Source organism: Adelges cooleyi, unplaced genomic scaffold, assembly GCF_023614345.1.
Source record: "Adelges cooleyi isolate 19-005CV unplaced genomic scaffold, UGA_ACOO_1.1 ACOO_flye_CR_arks_rails_tigmint_CR_PRNA_30, whole genome shotgun sequence".
NCBI lineage: Eukaryota > Metazoa > Arthropoda > Insecta > Hemiptera > Adelgidae > Adelges > Adelges cooleyi.
The window spans coordinates 1,975,063-2,000,036 of record NW_026095971.1 but is presented as its reverse complement, the minus strand read 5'-3'; the positions used below and the strand labels follow the sequence as shown (position 1 = coordinate 2,000,036).

Here is a 24,974-nt window from a genome sequence, read left to right as displayed (position 1 = left end):
TTTTCCCCATCAAAAACTGCTTAGCGCGGATTAATTTTTCTCAGGCTTCATGTATAGTTTATTAGGGAAGAAATTCCTACGCATTATACATGACAAAATTATCTGTGCTCCAGCATCCGTATTTTTTCGATATACCTAATATAACCGACGCTATATCGTTTTTAAAAAAGTCCTTTCTTAATTAATTAGTATTCATTAACTGGTTGAAATATTAAAAAAGGGCCACGGTAGAGCACAGACAATGTTAAATTCACACATAATATTATGTCCGTGTCAAAAGGTCTGATACCGCAAAGAGTGTCCGATTTAAATATACCTTTTTTTATTATATGTAGAGGAAGGCTTCCTAGTTCTTATAACGGAATGCTATGGGTTTAATTTTTTTTTTTCATTACATTATCAAAAAACCTCAAATTGGTTAAAAAAACACGCCAATGTAAGGCTAAGCATTTTAAACTTTCATCTAAGTTATCAAAAAAGGATTTTAGCTTAAACTTGTGACTTAATCAATTAAACTTGGTTTAACTTAACGAAGTTATTATATTAAATTAACTTTGTCAGCCTTGCGTAAAAGTTATGAAGAGCTTATGTCAGCCGGCTATCTAAGATAACTTAAAATTTGAGCAGAAGGAATGGGTAAGTTATTGCGTGTTATGTAGGACAATCTCTTGGTCTGAGCGTGACCAATGAACGGACTTGGTCGTTCGTTGATTTTAATCCATTGTTTCAGTATTGCTTAACTACTTTAGCACCTTATGGTATAGTTGGTGAAAAAGACCAAAGTACTAGTCATTATACTCCGTTCGGAATAAGAAGCGAGTATAGTATAAATGCACTATACTAGTATACCTAGTATAAATATGGTGCCTAGTGATATTTATTTGATTTTGAGATGCTAAGAAAAATGCCTAACATTTCTTTATTGTTCTCTAGTCCGCTCAGTACTAGAATATGGACCCATTTTATGGAATCCTTATACTATCAATAATATTGAGAGACTTGAAAGAATACACAAAGAAGATTCATTCGCTACATCGGATACAAAAGAAACATCAACTAATACCCTCGGTAATCCTTCCATGGACAGTATCCAGATTGATCATAAACTTGATTCTCTTTTAACCCGTCGCAAAATAGCTGATATCTCTTTCTTACACAAATTATTAAACGGAATCGTTTCCTGTCCACCACTGTTAGAACAGATTTCCTTCCACGTACCTCAGCACTTATTCCAGATTTTGTCCAACATATTTCATATAAAAATCCACCGCACAAATTACGGTTAACACAACCCTTTAAATAGGAAGGCAACTTATCTAACTTTGATTTTTTCTCCAATAGTCTATCAGACCTGAAGCATTATTATTCCAATTTTTGACTGTAAATTAAATTTTTTTTTTTGTACTATTATTATATTGAACATTACTTATATTTTTATATCTCACGCATGTGATCATACTTATGTAATTTACTAATTATGTACCTGTACTTGAGCCTTTCAGGCGTTAATTCAATAAAGTAAAAAAATAAAAATAAAAAATGACATCCCGAGGATGAGTGTATCACAATAATATGTTATTTGTCCCTAAACACACATTTTTTGTTTTGTTAAAAGTCATATATTGTGGGGGGTGTCGGTGTACCTATCATTGTTCAGGGACACACAACACGCCTGTCCCATTGGGATCTCAATGAAAAAAATAAACAATATTGTATTATATCAATTTCATGCGATTTTTGTCGAGAACAGAAGTTATAAATACATAACATATAATAATTATATCGTATTATGTAATAACAACTCAACTCATTAAATAGCGAAAAAATATATTACGAATAGTGTAAAAAAATTAAAATTAAAAAAACATTTTCGAATTAATATTTTGTATAATTTTAAAGTTAGATATTTTATTATTGTTGTAAATCGTTTTGACAACAACAATGTTATTGTCGAAGTATACCAATATAAAATATATCATATACTTCAAAATTGTACAATTGTTTTTTGTTTAAATAAAAAAATTAAAAGAAAACACGACAAAACGAATTTTCTATTGTACAAACAAATCTCTAACGATGATCAGTCAAGTTGTCACGCGGGTTCCATTCTAGAAACGGAGTTAGTTTTGAAAGTGAACACTTGCACCTCGTCGGACACACAAGCCGTCGAGTCTATGTCGTGACAACCTTTCATGTGTTCGGTCATGTTCGACTTTGTCCGGAAGCATTTGCCACACACGGAACACTCGAACGGTTTTTCTCTGGTGTGGACGCGTTCGTGGTTTAACAAGGCCGTGTACGTGCGGAACGGTTTGGTGCAGTACGTGCACTTGAAACGCTGTTCACTGTCGGTCAGCTTAGTGTCGCTCTTCATCAGCCAAAGGCTGTTGTTGTGCACACGCTTGTGTTCCAGCAAGTTGCCTTTGGTCCGGAACGGTTTGGCGCAGAGCTCGCAGACGAACGGTTTCTCCCGGGTGTGAACGCGCTTATGGTTCTCCAACGTGGCCGCCGATCGGAACTGCTTACCGCAATACGGACACCGTCTGTCCGCGTTGATGTCCGTGTGCGCGCTGTCGCAGTTGCCACTTATGTGCGCGGACAGTTGCGATTTGGTGGGGAAATTCTTGTTGCACTTTTCGCACGTGAACTGTTCATCCACGTGGGTGCGTTCGTGCGCCGCCAGTTCGTCCAAGTTGACGAACACCTTTGAGCACTGGCCGCACGTCAATATGTCCTCCGAGGTGACCGTCACTCTGGTTATGGACGGGATGTCTCGGCTCGACGTTTTCATCCATCGAAGCTCTGGGTTATGCACCCTAACCGACACAAAGGTAAAATACTATTAATGACAAACCACAACTATGTTTCACACTTAACAACAAACTTAAGAAAACAAAATATTAACAAGTGTACGCTACACGGATCAACGAATTTTTTTTTTGGGTCGAGTAAGTTCTGGTTGCTAAACTCCGATTTTTCCCCTTCAAATTACCTTAGTTAGTCCATTAAATTAATTTTAAAATCTTAACCCATCTCATTTATGAATAACAGAATTTAACTTTAACTTGATCAAATAAATTTGATTCAACTTGACCAAGTTAATATAAATATTTAACTGGACTAGCCTTAAGTACAGTTGGTGATATCAAACTGTCATTTATGCGGTCAGAAATTAAATTTAAAAAATCGCGTTTTGTAGGAAGTTCTTCCTTCAGAAAAAAATACGAAATCTTGACTACTTTGCTTTTTTCTCGTAAACAACATTATGGACGAATAACTTAATATATTTCGTTTTTATCGTTATAAACTTAATTTTGATACTAAAAATATACATTGTCTGCTCCCAAACTACTAAGGATCCTAACGCTGACTCAAAATTCGCGTTGACCGGTGTAATAAAAAATAATCACAACAAGTTAGTCGATTTGTTTTGAAATGAAATAAAAGCGTTTGTAAATATGTGTAATAAATTTAGTATGGAAAACAAATTACAAATTTAACAGACAGACCGGAAATCGAACCCAAGTTTCCCTTTTTGGCCGGTTACTCTATCACCTATTGGCTATCTGCAGATTTATCTCTAAATTAATTTTACGCTCCAAATAAGGACCCCCACACTTTCAATGAGAATGAATACTACATTACTATTTTTTTTAGAGCCATATGAAATTACCAATGGTCTTGTATAAACGTGTATAAATTAAGTAAATTATACTGAATTGGCATGTTTGGTAAAAATCTCTGGGAAGCAAGACTTTAACCACCGCTGTTTTTTCAGACCTATATTTTAATGTCGTTGTAAGGTGTTTCCCTATCCATGTATATATTGATATTTATTACTGATGTCAAATTAGTCTCTTCATCCGGTTTGTTTCTTCGAGCATTATAAATATTAATTAATGAAGCCAATAAATAATAAAATATAGGTATTACAACAAATAAAAAACCCATTATTACTTATTCTGTATCTATCAGAGGCGAGTTAAACATGTTCAGTTCTTTAGGAGTAAGCATAAAGTTCGTTGCAATAAATATGTTTCTTTACAAAAAAAAAAATGATGTTGGATTTGGTTTTTAAAGAAAAGTATGTGTTCAAACGACCTTCAATATAGTTATATAATTTTAACAAACAAAACCGATAAGTGGAATATCAAAAACAAGTAAAAACTACTTTTTGTTATATAGTATTATGATAGGTAACCCATAATTTATTACCGGTAATGTTCGTTTAAGTTGGACTTGGTCTTAAAGAACTTTTCGCAAACGCTGCACCCGTATGGGCGTTCTCCGGTATGAGATCGCATATGATTGACAAGAGTATAGGCCGACAGTAGCTGTTTACCGCAAATTGTACATTGAAAATCGCTAGTGGTCGAGTCTAAATTAGTTTCTTCGTTCACCGATATTTGTATAACGTCGTCCATGACTTCTTCTTCTTCTTCAGTTTGAACAATACAACTGGGCAATTCTATTTCGTTTTCTATGGTTTGATGGTCGACCATGCTTGCATCGTCAATAAGCTGCTCTTCGAACCGATTGTGGTCGACTAATAAAACATTTTTTGTAACCATGTTGGGTTCCTCAGGTACGATTTCTATTTGATCCTGAAATACAATCACAGTTCATTACAATTAAATAAGCCACCAATTTATCATAACAGTTCATCAATGAATACTGAATTTAAAACTAGTTTGACATTTTTCAAAAATGTATTTATCTAAATAGATAACGTTTCATACTAATAAAATCACAATGTAATTATCCTAAAAAAAATATTTGATATTTTCATATGGTAACTACTTTTAAACATTATTCTTTTATATAATTAATTTATTACAATTCTTAATTTGTCTAATGTATAAAAAATTATAACTTATAATCACTTTAGTACAACTTAAAATACAATTTTTTTATAAAAGTGTAAAAAATATTCATACTTTGGTTCCAAAATGGCTGTTTTTATTTACAAATAAAATTAGTTAGATTAGTTCAAGTTACAATTTTTTAGTCTATATTTGTTAACTGAATTGTATTGCAAAAATATTAAATATTGATAAAAACATTTTATAGAAAACTTGTAAGATGATAATTTGCTTAAATTTTTAAATTTCTTATCTTTTAACTTGCCATATAAAAAATGTTTTATAGTAGTTTAGAAGATCTTATGGATCGAGATACAAAGAGGAAAAACAAAACCGCCATAAATGTAAAAACAATATCTTTTTGCTTCACATCAAAACTAAAATTGTTAAATTAATAAGTCATAAACATACTTAGTGTAATTTTACATTTTTTTTTTTAAAAATATTAATATTAGTATAATATTTTATTTTATTAACATGTACCTTCTATCGTTTGAACTACTCCCAGATGTCCCAACACATTAATACCATAATATTGTAAACGATATCTATTTAAGTTTATTAAATTTATCTATTGTATTATTTTAAATCTATTATATAAAACACATTTGTTAATATTAAAAAAATATATATATTTATTAAAGTAATATATTGAAAAACTTCATTTGTCTTTAAGCCTTAAATGAATCGATTGGTGTCTTCGAGCTTTTTGTTTAGACATAAATTTCTTTCCACAAAAACTACAAGCAAACGGACGTTCGCCTGTATGAGTACGTTCGTGTATAGTTTTATGAGCGCTCTCAAAAAAACGTTTCCCACAAAACGAACAAAGAAAATTTCTAACATTGTCGTGATACCTCATGTGTCTATTATATTCAGCTCTAGTATAAAATGTCATCGTACACTTTTCACATTGGACATCTTTGGCAGAGTTGTGGGTCATTTCGTGTCTATCACGACCATAAGGTGTTACAAAACCTTTACCGCAATACAAACAGACGTAGTTAAAGCTTCCATTATGTTTGTTTTCGTGACGTACGAGCGTTAAATATGATTTAAAATACTTGTCACAGTATCGGCATTTTATTTTTTCCCCGGGTGTATGTGACTTCATGTGTAACCAAACTTGTTGTATAGTAACAAACACAGCATCACAAAAGTGACATTGATATGATGTTGAACACGACTCTTGCCTTTTCTCATAGCTTCTAATATGTGACAATACCCCAGAAACAGTTTTAAAGACTTTATTACATTTCTCACACAAATAACTACCGTCTACGTCAGTATAAGAATTATTTGTGCATTTTTCATTATCTCGTTTGCAAGAGTTTTTTAAGTTTTCACATCTATCACAATACCCGGCGATTTCTTTTAATTCCAGTTGACTCTTACAGTTAGATACAATTAACACTTCATTGCAAAATTGACATTTCCTATGTCTATCAGGATATTTTTTGAAATGAAGGGCCAGTTGCTTTGATGTTTGAAAGTCTTTACCACAGTCTTCACAAAGAAAATACTTTTCATCTATATTTTCTATACTTGATTGGGGACTAATTACATTCTTATCTGAGTGTGTACCGTCATTCCAGCAGCCCTTTACTTCTATTATTTCAATATCGTCCTGGAACACACATTAACACCAAAATGTATTAAATAAACTTTAAAAGATGACACTGGAACGACGGTATCTACACCAACTGAACGCTTCATAATTTCATATATTAAAATGAAAAAACATCCGTACCTTATTATCACTATTGGAAATTGCAGCTTCATTTCGTAACCATTCATCGGTGGCTTTACAACGAACTCGAAATTCAATAAATGAGTTGACTTGATCGACACAAAACTTGCATACAGAGTTCGGCAATGAATCATCAACACTAAACTGTTAACAAACAACACTGCTGTATAAAATATAACAGCTTACAATAAAATACAGTATCTAATTAACTTACACTGAGATTTGTAGTTTCTTGGACATTTACTAAAAAACTCTCCTCATAATACAAGTTTTGTAACGGTTGATCGTTGCGTAAACATAATCGGCATAAATCGTTCCAATTTTCTATATATATAACACCTTGGCTTTCAGTTTCCATTGTAAAACAATAATTTAACTCGCACCATAAACTACTAAGGTCAGTAACTAAAAATTAACAAAAAAAAAATACCTAATGTTCTTTTTTTCGTAGTTGGGAAAACTCTCCAAGTCAAAACAGTACACATAACTAATTCCTTATCAACGTTCAACTACTATCAATGATAAGAAAAACAACATGGGCGGCTTAAACAAAATTATAGTTTCCATGTGTTTGCTTTCATAATATAACAACGTTATCATTAATCATAACCATCTATCATTTTACAGAATATTTTGGTTATATATTTTTATAATTTATATATATTGTCGGTTGTCAGGAGTCAAGACTCGAATTGCTTAATTAAAGAACCTTTATTATTATAATATTGTCATCGGTTATAGCTTAAGTACTCGAATCTTTATGCTGTCAATTGCGAAAACATTATAAACTATGATTAAAGACTACACGTAAACGTATTACAACTTAGGTAAGTTAATTAAATTATATTTATTATATCCTGTTATTTAGTTTGTATACTATTTTAAGTATATAATTCTACTACCTCAATTTAGGTACGTTAAAGTATTCTGTAGTGTACTTTATTTAATATTTTATTTATCAATTTGTATTCTTACTTAATAATTTCTATTCTTATAATTCACTTGTAATTCTACATTACATTTCATTAAATATGTAGCGATTTTATTAATTATAATTCTATATTAGTCTTGGTATGATGCAAACATCGTAAATAAAATTATGTGTAATTGTGAAAAACCGTAAAATATGCTAAATTATACAAAACAAGTTCTTGAATTAGGATTCTTTAAAATGAAATTGAAATTTGTAGACTATCTAGCTATTTTTAGTAAAAATATGCAAATGCTAGATCTTCCAAGTTCCGGGCCCTAATTATTATGTAAACAACTCAAATGTACCTAGAGAAAATAAACTGTTGTTAATAGTGTACAACAATCTAATAGAAATACTTAATTATAAAATGAGTTTATTTTTTTTTTATGTAAGTGTTAAAAAACGAGTTTCTTAATTTTGTTTTTATTTAAAGTGATGCCTCTAGTACATAACAAGCTCATGAATTTTCCAATTCACATTAATCATGTTATCTAAAAATAATACATCCAACAGTTTACACTATTTAGGTTGACGTCTGGTAAAATTTAAGTTTAAGAACGGTTAAATAACATGTATATTATTTATTAAACATTCATTGTTATTATTGTATGTCTTCCAGATATAATTGATGTGAATTAATTTACATTTTAAGTTTCGTAAGAAATAAAATCTGTATTTGCTTATCATGAGTCGTGGTGGAAAATCTAAAAATGCTTATCTTCCTGGAGATTTGGTGGCGTTGGGTTCAAAAAGCAGTAGTCGTGTTGAACCAAATCCACAAGAAAAACGAGGTAGTTCTCTGCTACTGCACAGGAAGTTAATGGAATCAAGTTTAACTGGTAATTTTATGATTTCAATATTTCCCAATTTTGTTTTAAATCAGTTTGTTAGTTAAATGTTTAAAATGATCTATTTAATTTTTATTTTACAATTTCAGATAGAAAACGACCTGGACCCCCATTGGCAATTCCTATACCAAGTAAAAAACCAAAATCGCATTCAGGCCATAGTTCGTTTGCTTGGGAACAAATGAGTATAGAAGTAGATTCGATTGATTTGTTTGAATCGTTAAACTATGCTTTTCAAAATCAAGAAAACCTCAAGGCCGTAAGCTACAAATATTTTTCTTTAATCAAATTATTCAAAATATATAGACAAGTTTCTGTTTTTTAATAGATTGGTCTACTTTTTGGAGCATTCAAATCCATGCATACACAACGATTGAAGCCTGATCTCTTTTGGAGTTTATTAATCACCGCTAGAACTTACCCTACATTATTTCATAATGAAGAGGTGATAAATTCTCTATGTTCAATTATATCGTGTCATTCTGTTGTTTCTACAAAACAGCGTCAATACAACATAGTAGCTGCGGTTACGTCTATCAATTTGTTAATGACAACGCACGATAAAGTAAACCATTGGCCGGATGCTTTTGTTAAATTGTTCATTGACGATTCCATGGGAGAGAGATTGTGGGTAGAAAATGAAGAGTGCAAACTTTTTATTGAAAATATAAAAATTAGCCTAAACACTCGTACATCCCCTTTTATTCCTTTGGACTTTTTGGATACCATGAGTTCTGCTGAATCTACATCATCGTCGTTTGAACCTAATGAAGTGTCTGTACTAGCAAGATATTCTACAAATCAAGCGGCTACTGAAAATTTATTTGTAGACATAGCTAAAGAGTATTTGGTTCGAAGACAGTCTAATGAAGGAATATCAAGGAACTTATTAAAATTACTATCGGCTGCTGCAGGAATTTTAGAGGTATATAATTTAAAAAAAAAAATTTACAGGTTTGAATTTAGGAAGTTGATTGATTGTAGTAATATTTGTAACTCATAAAAAATGTTCCCACAGGTTCGTGTAATGGTTGCTAGTAAATTGGAAGTGTGGTTACAAAATGCTAAACTAGTACGGCCTGCCCAAGAGTTATTATTGGCCGTTTGTGTGAATTGTATATCGCACACTCAAAAGGATTTTGATGTTATTTCTACTATTGTTAAAATGCGGTTAAAAACAAAATCAATAGGCAACTTCTACGTGTCTTGCATTAAGTGAGTTCAGTTGTTTTGTAATAAAAAATTGTTTTTGAGTTTGAAATAAATTTGAATTGTTTTTTTTTTTTCTTAGGGAGTTAATTACAGCAAATGCTGCTAATTTACCAATTGTATTAAAAAATGTAGTTTACAATGAAATGTCCACATCACGAAACACAAGTAACATGGCAATACTTCAAGTCATTTTCAAGGCTGAACCAGATCAGACTGCATTGCTTTTAGCTGATATTTTTCAGGTTTTATATGTTCTATTTATGTATAATTTAATATATTGTTTATAATTCTTTTCATTGTTATAGGAGTTGCTTATTTTGAGAGATGATTATTTACGATCGCTTCGAGTATTTTTAAGAGAAATATTTCGTCAAGTACGAAATGAATTTAATTTCTTAAAATTTTGTCAAGGCCTCATGAGTAGTAATAAAGAACCAAATGGAGCTCCTGAAGTTAAGGATCGAGTTTTTACTGGCATTGTTGATCTCTTAACGCTATGTATATTTCTGTCTGTTTATCCTTACATGCGCTCCGAACGAAAAGACATAGTACAGGTATGTTTATTTTTGTATACTACACTTTAATAGATAATTAAAAAACTGCGTTCAATTTATCAATTTATATATATTTAAAAATATCAGTTTGAAAAGATGCAACATGCTATTTCTAAAATTCAAAAAGATGGAGTCGTGTGGCTTCACGATGTTGTAACTAAAGTGTATCGACCCTCGCCTACCGATTTTGTTCATTCTTTACACAAGGTAAATTTACATTAAAAATAACTTTTACCTGTATATTGTTTTTATATTAATTTTAGCTAACTCCTAAATTCATTAATATTTATATAGATACTGCTAATGGAGTCTGCCGATCAATATTATAAGTTAGAAAGTTGGCCTCCAGAACAAGATAGAAGTTTAATTTTTAGACTTGCCACTGAAGTACCAATATTGCAGGGAATAATAATTACTATTCTTAAAATTGGTTTATCTAAAGAACACCCTCTGAGCTCACCCGATGCTTTAGAATTGGTCGATCAGTTAGTAAAGCGTGCAGCTGCTTTACAAGTCTACCAAACTCCTAATGCTATTCGAGGTATTTAAATAGTTTTTTTTTGTTGAAAATAATACAATGTCAAGCAGTAGTGTAGTAAAGGGTATAACAATTAATCCACCTTCCACTTTTTTATTTATGCATGTATTCATGTACCCTATATTTGGGTACACCATTGATGTTGAGTATAAATAATATATTTATTATGTACTATTTTAGCTGACAAAGATGAACTATTTGATTTTCTATTGAATTCATGTGCTTATCATCATCCGGAAAAAATTGAACTTCCTTTGGGCTATACTCCACCTCAATTAGCGATATCAAATTTATATTGGAAGACCTGGCTAATAATGTTGATATATTGTGCCCATATACCTTCTATTTTTGGAACATTAGCTTGCAGAAAATATCCGATGTTACGCATTTTCATTGAGATGTGTATAACCAACAACTTTAACTTCCCTCCGTTTTTAGAAGATCTACAAATACAGTCTGTTGAAAAACAGAAAATATTAGAATTTGAATCTTACTTGGCTGCTGCATCAACTAAAGCGACAATAACAGAACAGACTAGCTTGTTATTAAGCCAGCTCATGGGAATGGATCCCGCTGGTCCACCGAGGCGTCCGCCTCCTGTAGTTTTGGATCAATTGAGAGTTATGAACACAAACTTGCGCATTGGTCATTTATTGTGCCGATCGAGAGATCCCGATTTTCTCTTGGATATAATTCAACGCCAAGGTACATCCCAATCAATGCCTTGGTTGGCCGATTTAGTGAACTCGTCTGAAGGTTCACTTAAGTAAGAGCATTTATTTTTAATTTTTTTTTTTTTATTGGATGATAATGTTAATTAAATCTTTACATTTATTAGCCATTTGCCAGTCCAGTGTTTATGTGAATTTTTATTGAGCCCCAGTTGCCGTCAACAAGGTAAATTTAATCAACTTTTGAATCATTTGAAAAAGTTGCTAACGCACCAAGATACTGACCCAGCTATAAGCTGTGAAGTTTTGGAGTATTTTTTGAGACGTCTTAGTTCACCTACTAGTAGACAACATGCTATTTTGGTAAATTGTATTTCTTATTTATTGTTTATTATTAGTTTCTTAAACATGCTTTTTTCAATTATTAATTTAGGGTTTAAAGTTACTGTTAAATGCAACCGATGAAAAAACCATTGATATTGATAAAGTAATAGAAGCTAAAACTGATGTATCTTGGTTGTTAACGAGTTTGCCTCAGTTGCCAAATTTCTCTGCATTTAAATCTCAGGTAATTTAATAAATAACTTGATATTTACAATATATTGTAAGTATAATTGATTAAGCACTTTCAATTTGTATTCATTCATACATTTTACAAATTGTTTAGATTGTTATCGCTCTAAGACAAGCATGCCAAGTAGAAAATGATCCACATTTAATTACCGCCTATTTGACTTTCTTGGCTGAACAAACATCCGAAGTAGATAAAGGAGGTAGTCTCACAAATGATCAGCTTGCAGAAATGGTGCTGGATATGGCTCAATTAATTGTCGAAAGAAGCACGGTCATGTCCGCAGTACTACCAGTATCGACAGATACAGTAACGGTTTTTAACGTGGCACTCAACTCTCTAGTCAATATATTTTATTCGTTTCTCTGTAGAGTATGTAGAATGCATTAGAACAGAAATTGTTGAGTTACAAGTTATTATAATATTATATTTTCTAGGCTAGAGAACCGTGTCGCCAAAATCATCCTTGGTCGGAAAATCAAGATCAAATCCTCGTTACATGGCCAGGTGGCCAAGAATGCACGTTACATATTTTGGTCGTCCATGCTATGATAATTTTGTTGACTTATGGTCCTCAGTGTATTCAAGACTCGATGAAATTTGACCATTTGTTAGAAGCTTGGTTTCCAACAGACAGAAGACTTGTACCAAAAGTAAATAATGTTTATGTAATGTAAAGTGTATTTATGTAGTGGTGTAGCCACAAGAGTATACTCTGTGTACCCACATCCCACTTTTGTATATATGTGTCCGAATGCATGTATGCATGTACTTTATTTGGGGATAGAGTATACAATTAGACACAACATATACCCTACGACTATACAACTGTTTATAAATAACCAGTGTTGCATGTATACATTTCATAATTTATGTTTAGGCTTATCTGGTTGATACTTCTGAAGAAGCTTTACTTATACCAGATTGGTTAAAACTCCGAATGATAAGGTCTCGAGTTCCTAGACTTGTAGAAGAAGCATTAACCGATCTGGAACCACCCCAATTAATATTATTCATTCAGTCGTTTGGTATTCCAGTTGCATCAATGAGGTTATTACAATCTACTAAGAAACAATAAATTTGAATTTGTTATTTATATTAAGAAAAATGATCTTATAGCAAACTATTAGAAATTTTGGACCAAGCCGTGTGTCACGATGCAGAAGCCATCAAAGCGGCTGTCATGGACAAAGCTTATATGGTGCAACTTGTCCAAGTGCAACAAAGACGTGGAGCTCAAGGAGGCCAAGTGTTTGCATCTGTATTAACGTCCAACGAAGAACCAATGGTTTTGGACGTTGCATATAAAACAAATACATCTAATAATTTGAAAATACAAAGTATTATATATTATATTAAATTATTATTTTAAAAAATGTATTTATTTAATTGTTGTTTTTTTTTTTTTTAACAATTCTACAGAAAAACCAATAGTTGTTGAAAATCAAGAAAAGGTTTTCAAAATTGGATCGATAATAAGAGATTTGTATAGTTGCAAAATGGAAGGCAAAGAATTTTTGTCGTTATTACAAGTAAAACATAATTATTTTAATATATTTTTTTGAAATCAAATCACTTATTATTAAAAAAATTATTATTTTTAGTCGTTGTCGCAAGATACAAAATATTTAGGTCAAAAACTAATGCAATCCTTGTTGAGAAAAATGTTAAAAAATAAAGAGTTTGTTGGTGTGATAATTACAAATAAAAATTTGTCATCTCTTCTAAGAGTTTTGATGGCCAAGTATGGTCACAACAAAATCTTGTTGTGTATTGTTAAGCTGATGGTTGTTCAAATCGACAAGAACAAACAACCAAATACATTGTACACGTCGATTATGGATTATATTAATAAATATGGTTAGACTGCCAAGTATAACCTTATTCTAATATATTTTTAATTAAAATAATAAATATTTTCTAGAAGAAAAAAAGAAAACTGTTCAAAGTCTGAAGAAAGAAAATGAATCTGAATCAATGGAAGTCGATGGAGTAAATAAGGGTAAAAAACGATCTTTGTTTGTTGATTTACCCAAAGAAATTGAAATAAAAATAGCAGGCTTGACTATTGAACAACAGGTGAATTATAGTTGATAAAAACTTATTTGAATGGAATTAATATTTAGCTTAATTACTTTTGCAGGTTAACATGTTATTTATGAAAACTGTTAGTGAAAAATGGGATTCGGTGAGGGATTGTAGACCATACTTGTTGACTTTACTAAATCACCACATGAATTGGTCATCGTTGGAATGCGTTTTAAATATACTTTTAGATTTGAATAATTTTGAAAAGTAAGCATAAATAAAATATGTGAACTCAAAAGATAAATCTCTGACAACTATTTGTTAAATTATTAGTTTTCTGTTGTGTTTTATTGTACTGTTTCTTTTCTTATTATTATTTCTTAATTATTTTTGTACGGTTTTAATTTGGTTATGTTGTTAGACCTTAATTAACTGTACATTTTGTTATTTATATTTTTAGGTTCGAACCTTCTTCTGTGTTAGATTTAATATCAGCCATTACTACAAATCCAAAATTATGGCAAGGAAGAGAAATGAATGCTCCAAAAAGTAAAACTGATGAAGGACTAATGTTTCTTGACGATAGCCAGGTTTAATATTTGTGAACAATAATATTTTGTTATCGAGTCAATGTTGTTAACTGATTTTTTTTTATGTAGGTCACATCTTTGCTGCTCTATATGATCGAAGAATGTAAATTAAAACACGATGATCCAAACATAACTTGGCCTGAGTTATCGACTTATATGCAAACAAAACTATCGGTTTTACTTAAACATTGTTTGGTGAAAAATGATTATGTTCGAATATTCCATGAAGTTTACTTAAAATATATTAACAGGTAAAAAATATAATATTATCTTAAAATATAATACTAGTTAAATTGGTATCTTATCATCTTATAATTTACATTCCAATCTTGTGAACCTCTTATGACAATAATGATGTTTGAATTTTCTGTTCAGTACTAACTTTACAGTTTTCAAACAAATATTGAGCCAAGTTTATGCTAATGAACCAAACATTTTGAGCAAATTGCAACATTATGGCATGGATAGTATCTTAGACCCAGCTATAATTAAAGGTATGAATTATAATATACATTTGTACAGTGAGTGTAAAAAAAATTCATAGTTTGTACACCCTATTTTTTTTTCTAAATATTTATTTTCTTCCTTGATATTACATTTTTTCTCTAAACTAACATTAATTGTGTATTTTTCTGAAGTAATTCCATACATGGTCTGCTGTATGTGGTGTTGTTGGTATCATTGCTGCCGAAAAACGTTTACGCTATATAGTAAATTTTTTTGGTTAAGGGTTTATTTAAATATTGCATTATTTTATTTCTTTACTATTGATTATGCAGTCGTAAAATCAGTTCTCGTTCAGTTTTATTATTTTCGAACCATCTTGAAAGTAATATCTTTCACAAAAGTACTAAACTGAATTGGGTTATTTATTGATAATATTCTAGGTTTAATTGAGTGTTCCCAAAGAATATTATTTTATATGAACTAACTATTTTGTGAAAAATATTATAATGTACTTTTTATTTATTGTTGCGTGTATTTTGGTTATTGCTTCCTCGAAGAAAAAGCTACAGTTCCCTAGACATATTCTTTCTTGAAAATAAATTTACTTGTAATCAAGTAAAAAAAATGTATTTATAAATGTTTAACATTAATTTTATAAAAAAAAGGATATGCCATGTCTTCAAAATCTTATTATCTTTTGTTTACGTTTTATGTATTTTTGCTCTAAAATCATCATGGAGCGTGTCAAACGCATTTTGCTTAGGTATGTTTTAATGTTAGAAAATAGGCTTTAAAACTTTTAGGCCTTGATAAGAGATTTATTGGATAATTTGTTACCTTGGAAACCTATTCGCTTTTGGTCTTATGGTGATTTAATTTATAGTATAAGTAGAATTATTTTTGAGGAAGTTATAAACTAATAATTTGACAGAAGTTTTTGAATTTGTTTAAAACAAACACATTGACAGGTTCAATGACTAAGACTTTCGTTTTTTTTTTCCGTAATACAATCGAGAATCACTTGAGAATAATATACAAATGCTAGGTCATTAAAAAATTGAATGTAAGATTACTTATTACACTTGCTGTATATTATTTAGAATTGTAAAACATAATACTGTTACTCATAAGATTAATTTGTAATTATTGTTTAGAAAGTGAAGGATGTGCTTTGGATTCAATTTCTCATACTGTTGTGTCTTCCATTGTGTCTACTAAAATAAAGAGAGAGAAAGAGTTGGTTAAAAAAATGTACGACTACGAAACGCTAGCAAAAAGACTGAGCACTACGCATCCACTTCTATTCTTGAGGTTTAAAATCTATACAATATTATAGTTATTAATTGCTAAATTTAAATTTTCTTGTTTGGCATTAACGTTAATCAATATTTTTAGAGTGTTTGAGCTGTTATCGGCACCGTTAGGACGATGTTGCTACTTGGAATTCAAAGCGATGAAATCTGGTCATCTCCTACTTTTACAAAATACTCTAGATTTGGTAGAGAGTTTAGAACCTACTATTTATTTGCCGTTTTATACAGAACCTATACACAAGCTCCTAGGAACATTCTTAAATATTATTTGTGTAAGTTTTCATAATATCATCCAATCAATTTTTTTTAATTATACATATATTTTACACAATAGAACAATTTAAATACTCCCAGTGCGACTCGTAAAGATTTTATGACACTTTTGACTAAATTTGGTAATCGTATACACAGTTATATTGGAACCAACTCACAAGACGCAATGGTCTTTATAAAATCAAATATTATATGGTTCAGGTAAGATAAAGTTTGTTTTATTTTAAATTGTGTTATTAATATACTTGGTTTTTAGCAATCTCGTTGAAAGATATAATACAATTGGCAACCTTAATTTACTTATCAGCCAAAACGACAAAGTAATTGTATTGCAACCAACAAATGAAATTTCAAACGATAAGTATGATCAATTCTTCAACTGTTTTAAAGACATTGGTAATTATTGTTCATAGAAAAATGTTATAAGTAGAATGTGTGCTCTTTTTGTGAACGAGTTTATTAAATAGAGAAATAAACTTGTTCCTGAACATTTAATCAATGTACCATATGATATATCAGCATGTGAAAGAAGATGAACACATTTATTTAAAGTATTTTAACGCTTTTAATTTTGAAAAATCGTCGGTAATATGATAAACCTTGTACGTCCATAAATACTGAAAATGTGGTTTATGCTCTCGTATGTGGATCTCTACAGCTTTATGCTGCCAAGGTCACAAATTAGTTGTGCGTTCGACTGATTTGCAACCCTTGTCCCAAAACACTCGCATCATGTGTTAGGCTTTTTTTTTTTGGCTCTGAATGTGAACGTGAACGAGTTAATTAAATTTATTGTGTAAATTTCCTAATAACTATTATTATTAAAATATTTTTGTTTCCCTTAATTTTTAGACACCGCTAATAACATGTTGAACGAACTGGAACGTTCTGGTCACCGAAACAATCATGCTTTGGAACCCTTTTTGAATAAATTAACGACTTTGGTTAGAAACCCTCATTCAAATTATCGACTTCCTTCACTCGGACTTCTCATTCGTTATTTGCAACATAACAGTAACAAGTCTACCGATTCAATGTTATTACCAGCTTTTCTGAATGCATTAATATCTGACGATGATGAGATTTCTAACACCATACGCAATCGTATAGATTCATTAGCAATGTCTAAGGGTAAATTTAAATCTTGTTATTAGTTTAATTAATGTGTACAATATTAAAAATATGACTATAAATATATATATTTCTTTTTAGATATGGCTCTACAGTTGTTGTTGGAAACATTTAAGATAGGAATAAATAAAAGTCTAAGCACTACTGCTATCATTACCAAAGCAATATCTACAATGAATATGCAATTGGGGTGTTAATATTTTATTATGTATTTATTTATAAGTATGTGTAATGTGACAATGTTTATGAACTTTAATTATACTAATAAAACATAGTAAGTTACACATTTTTAACTTGATATATGTTGTTAATATTTTGTAACTTTCTATTAAACTTAAATTTATTTCCCTTCTTTTTTTGCAAGTACGTTCCAAAGGTTTGAACAGTAGAGATAAAAGAACTTTAAGGATATAATACATAATAAGTGATATACAAGTAGTACACAAGAAATTAAATAACAATAACTTTTAATTATTTAAAATATTTTAGACATTTTAAACTCATCACACATTTTGGTACACGGTGATAATTAGTACATTAAAGTTACTCTCATAACTACTATTTTCTGTGAAAAGAATTTTCATGTTTATAAACTAGGTACTTAATTATTATATAATTATAATTTAGTAAAATGCGACATTTTAACCCTTATTTAATATAAATAAAAGCAGAGTACTTAATATTTATTATTAATCCTTTAGTCAAATTTATATAACTATTTGTTCCCAAAAGTATAGAAAAAGATATAGTTTTTTAACTTAACGACATTGATTTTATTATAAATTGATTATGTTTTAGACTGGACTAATTTAATACATTAATTTATATACAATTTCTGTATTAATGAACAATCTTACATTTATTCTATATTTTTACTAATTTTATTATGATTTAGAAAATAATTTAATATCATATATGATAAAACCTTGTTTAAGTTGTAATATGTTTTTAACTTGTGAATTGACAGAAACATAATAATTAAGTTAATAAAATATTATTGAATATTAAAAACACATTTAGTAGAGTTGTATTGTCCAAAATTTAAAATAGTTTGTTACTGCACTTTTATGGAAGTCAAACTAAATATTATTATTTATCATTTAATAGCATAACATGTCTGATATTTAAAATGATAGTAACAAAAACACTACGTTATACTTAAACAAATTTAAGGAGACTACATAAATTATTATTTCTAAATAATTAAAATGATATGTAGTAGATGATAAATGTGTATAATTTGCTAATGATCTTTTAAGAGTAAGTAGGTATAAAAAAATTAAATAAAGGATGAAAATGTAAGAACAAAATTTACTTTAAATTTTATGTAATTAATTTCACTAAATAAACTGTAAAGTACATTCAATATTATTTGCATTGATGACTACTATGAATTAACAATACCAAGTGAGAAAATAGTAAATACTTTGTACATTTCTAGTTAAACTAAAGGAACTTAATGTATCAAGTTACTACATAAATATAAATACTTTTTTTTCCTAAATATGTCTTTGGAGAACAGTTCAAATAAACGTAGCATCCAAAAATCTAACTTTTTAGTATTTAGTTAAAAAAAAAAACTTGTAAATAACATTTTGCATACATTTGATTTAAAAAAATTTGAAATAATTTTATTATCTTTAAATTTTTTTCAAAGAATATATGGTTTTTACATAAGAATTTTTTTCTAACTTCAAAACTATTAAAACCTATTTTTGGCCAAAATGGACAACTGGTTTATGACTGCCCGCCTCCGAAATGACGCATAGAGATTACATTAGTTATTATTTCTGTTTAAAATATTGATAATAAATTTTAAAAAATAGAAAGAAAAATACAACTTAACATTAAGGTCATTTCAAAGAAAATTACCATTTTGATTGTCAACAATTAAAATAATAATAAATGGTTAATGAACAATATGAATTGCTTGACTAGAGTTACACTTTTAATGTGTAAACCAATTTGTGCTCCAGCATTTAATTTATTGGTAACTTAAAAACAATTATTTAATTTTGTTATTGATAATTAGAACAGATTTCCAACATCAATATAATAATTGTTTTGTAAAACTAAAAAAAGGACCTTTTGATAAAAAAAAAATTAACAATGGCAACATCACAAATTATTAGGAATATAAACATTTTGATTTTTTTTTTTATATATTACAATTTTACTGATTAGACTGCAAGATAAACTATTAAAATTAGGTTAGACTATACCCTCGTAGGCAAAAATGCCGTAACTTGAAATTTTTTTTTTTTTTTTAAAACCGTAAGTAAGAAACCATTTTACTTTGTTTAAACGGGTTTTTACAAAAAAAACTTTTTTTTCGAATTACGGCATTTTTGCTCAGGAGGGCAGTATAATACTACTATATTATGTTGGATTAACAATTTGAAAAATTAAATAACCAAGGTTGTTTAAATCAGATATTTAAATGCATCAAAGAACAATTTTAACTACAAGTAGTAATAAAACTACAGCATAACATTAAAGCGTCATTTTCGTCTAAGAAACAAGGTATGCAGTTAACATTGTTAAATTTAATCACATTTTACATTAATACTTATTACTTGATTTGATGTTACTCAAATGTTTTTTTAACATTATTTACAAAGTGAATGGCAAAATTAAAAAATCTTTTAAGAATGTTGCTGAAATAATAACAAAGTGAAATAAACATTATTTTAACAAACTAAATTGGGACATTGATAAAATAATTTTTTTTTTGTTTATGATGTTTAGACAATTAACAAGTTAAACTGACCACGTTTCTCTATACGTTTTAATACAATATGTGTACAGCTAGAACTTTATGCAATGATAATACATAGTACAGCAAATAATACCGAGGTACAGTCAAAAGTGTGAAATAAATATTTCTAGCGTGGATTATTATAGGTTCTTAATAATAATTATTATTTATTGCTTAGATATTTTAATAACATTTCTTAGAATGGCACTCACTTTAATATGACTTACCTTTATTGCAATCTTATTTGTATATCTATTTTAAATATAATGTATTCTAGTTATCTTTATCGACCAATTGGAATCGATTTGAAGGTTGTAACTAATTCATAGGGGAATGATTGTGTTTAGTTGATTAGTAGGCATTCTACTTAGATGTGAGATCTTGAAATCTTACACAGATTGTGGTCATGAAACGTCTGAATACGCCCTTAGCACGATTTTGCCACTCGTTGATTTTTTTGATATTCGTTTCAACTAAAAATGTATAATTAAAAATTGTTATGAAATTACAATATTAGCGATTAATTTTTGAGTAAACTTACAAGAACGAGATCCATTACATTTTTTCTGAAACAAAAATTAGTATTATCATTTATTCCAACTACATTAAAAACTTGTTATTTTTATATTTTTAACTAAATAATTATTAATTTATATAAATTATTTTATTGCACTTTAGTATTACTAGTATTGTACCAATACTATCATAAATTATTTTTAATAGTAGTTGTTAATTTCAAAATACATCTGTCAATAGTAAGTATATTACTAAAACGTGTAAAAAAAAAAATTCTTGACTGTACAAACAAAATTAATTTACATACCTAATTGCATTTATTTAGTCTCAGTACCTATGGTCAAAAGTAATGGCTAGTTAACGGCTGTGGCAGACTATATGAAGTAACTTATTATTCCAATATTGACAAATCTAATAAAAGTATGCAAGTTGCTCGAATATTTTAGTTAAAGTAAACTAATATTTTAGTACCCGTTGATACTTTTTTAAGACACACATTTATATATTAAGTCTAGACAAATACAATTTTCAGATTTTTGACACTGCCAAAAACTTTATTTGTAATACATTTACGATTGTCCTGCACGTTTCAGTCGGCATAGGACTATACTACAGTATAGTTAGCTGGTGATAATTATTATCCAAACAAGTACCTCATTTCGTTGAGCTGCTACAACCTTGGCCGTTTGAATAATATCGTCGACAAAAGCATTGGCTGCTGCTACCAACTGTGGATCGTCTGCTGGCGGTTCGTGTATCATCACCATGGCGATAAATAAGTTACTTTTACTTTAATTAAGAAAACGTTTTATAACGCTTGTACTCTAAAAGGATTCGTTGGGTCCAACAGCTTATGGCCACTATTATAGACGCCGTTAAAATACAATTACGACAACGACAAACGATAATTACAATGAAGGGTTTATAGATCTGTATGATTTGAATTCATAATAATAATAATATTCAATCGATAACGCAGTAGCTTTTGTTATCAACGTTTAAACACTCCTTGGGGACGATACCGCTATTTCTATTATCTTTGCGATAAAGATCATATTTTAACGTGATTGACACACTTCAAAGTTCAAACAGTGTCCCTGTGGTCAAGGTGAATTGTTATCACCAATACAACAGCTTGCCAGCTATGAAAATAAAAACAACACAGATGTCGGCAACCGACGACAATACTGTTGATAAGCGCAAAATGGCAACTGGTGTTTTCGGACGATCGTAATTTGAAATGGCTTATGACAGCAAATGCCAAATTGACGACAGCGAACAGAATTCATGACTTGATAGGTTTGGAAAAAGGGTTTTTTCTGTTCAACACGTCTCCTAAAGGAATAACACAAGTTACACGTATTTATCTTCAGAGAATCAAAATCCACCATCCATCTCATTTTGTTAAAAACCGTTATTTATGTTGTTTCTCAATTGACTGATACAGATATTATTAACCCACCTGTTTATTGTTAGGGGATGAGCTATTTGAGGTGTGTTCTGTAAAATTTTGTTTATTGCGACTTGGCTTAATTTTCTGTACTTACATTTACTACAGCGCTATAGATTTTAAAATTGTAAAAATAAAACTTTTAACATAGACACATATATTAGAGGGGAGAGTATTTGGAACCGAGATGTATTTTAGCGTTTTAATAATACATTATTCGGATTTTTTTTTTCAATTTATTCGAATAAAATGTTATACGAATAATTAACAACATGGATATGTTACTGAGTTGGAGGTCATTCCGAAATTTGCATGGAAAATTCTTATTACAACTTCACATTTATAGTGTTTTTCACTTTTTGGGTATTTTCATTGTAAAAACAAATGTCGTCTACAGATTTTTTTTATACATGAATAACATGATATAACTTATAGGTATGTTAGACCTATCTTCAAACTAATTTTCAGCTCTTATCTAAAATCTCTCTTAAAATTGCGCCTGAAAAATAAATAACAAAAAAAATTACAACCCCCCCCCCCTTAGGTTGGCTTTCAGGTAATATGTGGATAGAGGCATTAGGCAAGCTTGATCAATGTTCTATACAAATTTCGGATTTCAACTCAATTCGACTGTTTTTCGCGAAGATATAGCAAATATTAAAGTTGATGGTTGAAAAACTGTTTTTTTGTTTATCTCGGTTTTGAGTATGAAGGAGTTGACTTTTTCTATTTTTAATCCATCTAAGTACCATCTGCACACGATTTCGGATTTATAGAGGTGCTACACGAGTAATTCGGTCCAAAGGAAAAACAGTTATCGTGTCTACAGACACAAAAAAAAGACACATCATTGTAATACCTTCTCAGCTATCTTTTGCATCGAGGCTAAAAAATAAGCACTAATTATAGCATTAACGTAATTAACATAATTTAAGTATTTGTATTAATGTGCACTAGACAGTGACAAGTGCCCAACTGCCTAATGAATTATAGAGGTTTAAGAACTTTTGGTTGTATAATGGTGTTACATAATACGATTTTAGCCGTGTTAAAAGATTTTGTTCTTAGAATTCACGTTACATCTGGAAATGACACTGATTGATGATATTAAGTCGCAAATTCAAGTATACCTGTAGGTATACGTTATAGTTTATTGAACCTAAATGGACATACTGCACGTGATAAAACTTTAAGTTAATACCGTAATATAGTATTGTTACCCTTTTGAACATGCGTTTCGTGCAGCACTTAAGCGACAAAGCGTTTTAAGGTTATTGGTTTTTCGATTCGAATTAAATACTACTTAAAATGTCCCTAATAAATGTTTAAACATTTATTAGGGACATTTTACCCTTCACTGCACAATGTTCCATGTATGGAACAATTGTATTTATTGTTTATATCTGCTCATGCTATACATCTTTGATGCACAATGTTCCATATTTGGTACAATTTTTTAATTAGCGTTTTCCATGAAACCAAAACTCAAAAAAAAAATTATTTTTATTTTTTTAAGTAGTATTTAGTACATCTAAAGCATATGGTTAAAAAAAAATTCACGCAGTGAAGGGTTAAAGGGTAAACGTGATACATAAATATAGTTTATTAATCATTTAGTCTCTTAGATATAAAACTGCATTGTTACCAAATTAACCACAACATTTTGATATTCATATTAAGAATTACAAAATAATTAAATGATCGGAAATCATTATAATGGCTCTTGAAAATAAATATATATACTAGGAATTTTACTTGTTGGTACTATTTTCTGTTTCAAAAGAAAATAACTAGCGCAAAAACTAAAAAACGTTAATTTCTGCGATGGGTTATTCTCTTTTGGAACAGAGTACATATTTGTATGGCAGTGTCTAGTGTCTATGCTGTCTAGTGTCTACTGTACATATTATTTAACGTACAAAATATTTTATTCCTTTTTAGGAATCCTTATCAGGTGCTTTTTTTTAACAAATAAGGCACAGCAACTAAGTCCATCTTAACATTAGTTGTCTTAGTGACTGCATCACATCAGGATTACAATATATTGATTTCCCTACACAATCCTGGAAAGTTAAATGGTCGGTGTTTTGAGAAAGTATTTATAATTAACAACACTAAGATAATACCCAATCTTAGGATTTTATATTTTATGGGAGTATATTATATAAGAAATATATTATAGGTGCCTCTTTTTTTATCACTATCAAATTCAATAAATGAATGTACAATAATTTTGTTAATATTAGAAATAAGTTTAAATATATAAACATAAAACCTAAAACAGTATAGGTCCAATAAAGACTGATACAAATATAGAAAACATATTTTAATTTTATATTTTCACGATGACATCATATTTTACAATTTCTTTTAAAATGATTTTATATAAAAAGTGAACATGCGGGTATTTAATTTGAAAGTATTAGTTTATATGTATATTTATAATATATGTGAGTTTATAACTGCAGAAAGAGCCATGACATCATTAT

General features: G+C 29.6%; 2 protein-coding genes across 5 annotated transcripts; one reads left to right on the top strand and one right to left on the bottom strand.

The window, feature by feature from the left end:
* Nucleotides 1-1,867: 1,867 nt before the first annotated feature.
* On the bottom strand, nt 1,868-7,120 carry LOC126837897 (zinc finger protein OZF-like). Of its 3 annotated transcripts, none has more exons than XM_050571872.1 (4): nt 6,827-7,120; nt 6,613-6,756; nt 4,216-4,604; nt 1,868-2,816 (listed from the first exon to the last, which is right to left on the bottom strand). In XM_050571872.1, exons 1-4 carry the CDS (start codon nt 6,968-6,970, stop codon nt 2,093-2,095), a joined length of 1,401 nt encoding a protein of 466 aa, XP_050427829.1. In that variant the 5' UTR covers nt 6,971-7,120; the 3' UTR covers nt 1,868-2,092. The 3 variants fall into 3 exon arrangements, with proteins under 3 accessions (XP_050427829.1, XP_050427831.1, XP_050427832.1); XM_050571874.1 differs by having other exon boundaries at nt 6,613-6,751; nt 6,827-6,968; XM_050571875.1 differs by lacking the exons at nt 1,868-2,816; nt 4,216-4,604 and adding an exon at nt 5,346-6,489 and having other exon boundaries at nt 6,827-7,119.
* Nucleotides 7,121-7,236: 116 nt separating this feature from the next.
* LOC126837896 (integrator complex subunit 1) lies at nt 7,237-18,059 on the top strand. Of its 2 annotated transcripts, none has more exons than XM_050571871.1 (29): nt 7,237-7,439; nt 8,205-8,424; nt 8,523-8,692; nt 8,762-9,358; nt 9,452-9,648; nt 9,725-9,887; nt 9,951-10,199; nt 10,287-10,406; nt 10,494-10,740; nt 10,918-11,503; nt 11,576-11,771; nt 11,842-11,976; nt 12,076-12,351; nt 12,417-12,632; nt 12,860-13,029; nt 13,099-13,319; nt 13,402-13,511; nt 13,584-13,839; nt 13,907-14,058; nt 14,123-14,274; nt 14,468-14,597; nt 14,667-14,848; nt 14,973-15,091; nt 16,199-16,355; nt 16,440-16,629; nt 16,692-16,831; nt 16,887-17,026; nt 17,483-17,761; nt 17,843-18,059. In XM_050571871.1, exons 2-29 carry the CDS (start codon nt 8,271-8,273, stop codon nt 17,956-17,958), a joined length of 5,820 nt encoding a protein of 1,939 aa, XP_050427828.1. In that variant the 5' UTR covers nt 7,237-7,439; nt 8,205-8,270; the 3' UTR covers nt 17,959-18,059. The 2 variants fall into 2 exon arrangements, with proteins under 2 accessions (XP_050427828.1, XP_050427827.1); XM_050571870.1 differs by having other exon boundaries at nt 13,904-14,058.
* Nucleotides 18,060-24,974: the final 6,915 nt, after the last annotated feature.

What these genes read in the sequence shown, in the direction of transcription:
- LOC126837897 (XM_050571872.1), bottom strand. Translation starts at nt 6,970, where the DNA reads ATGGAAACTGAAAGCCAAGGTGTTATATATATAGAAAATTGGAACGAT. An exon ending in AAGAAACTACAAATCTCAGT is followed by an intron (nt 6,757 to 6,826) that starts GTAAGTTAATTA and finishes GTTTGTTAACAG; the next exon opens with TTTAGTGTTGATGATTCATT. An exon ending in TTTCCAATAGTGATAATAAG is followed by an intron (nt 4,605 to 6,612) that starts GTACGGATGTTT and finishes ATTGTATTTCAG; the next exon opens with GATCAAATAGAAATCGTACC.
- LOC126837896 (XM_050571870.1), top strand. Translation starts at nt 8,271, where the DNA reads ATGAGTCGTGGTGGAAAATCTAAAAATGCTTATCTTCCTGGAGATTTG. An exon ending in TTTTAGCTGATATTTTTCAG is followed by an intron (nt 9,888 to 9,950) that starts GTTTTATATGTT and finishes TCATTGTTATAG; the next exon opens with GAGTTGCTTATTTTGAGAGA. An exon ending in CATCCACTTCTATTCTTGAG is followed by an intron (nt 16,356 to 16,439) that starts GTTTAAAATCTA and finishes CAATATTTTTAG; the next exon opens with AGTGTTTGAGCTGTTATCGG.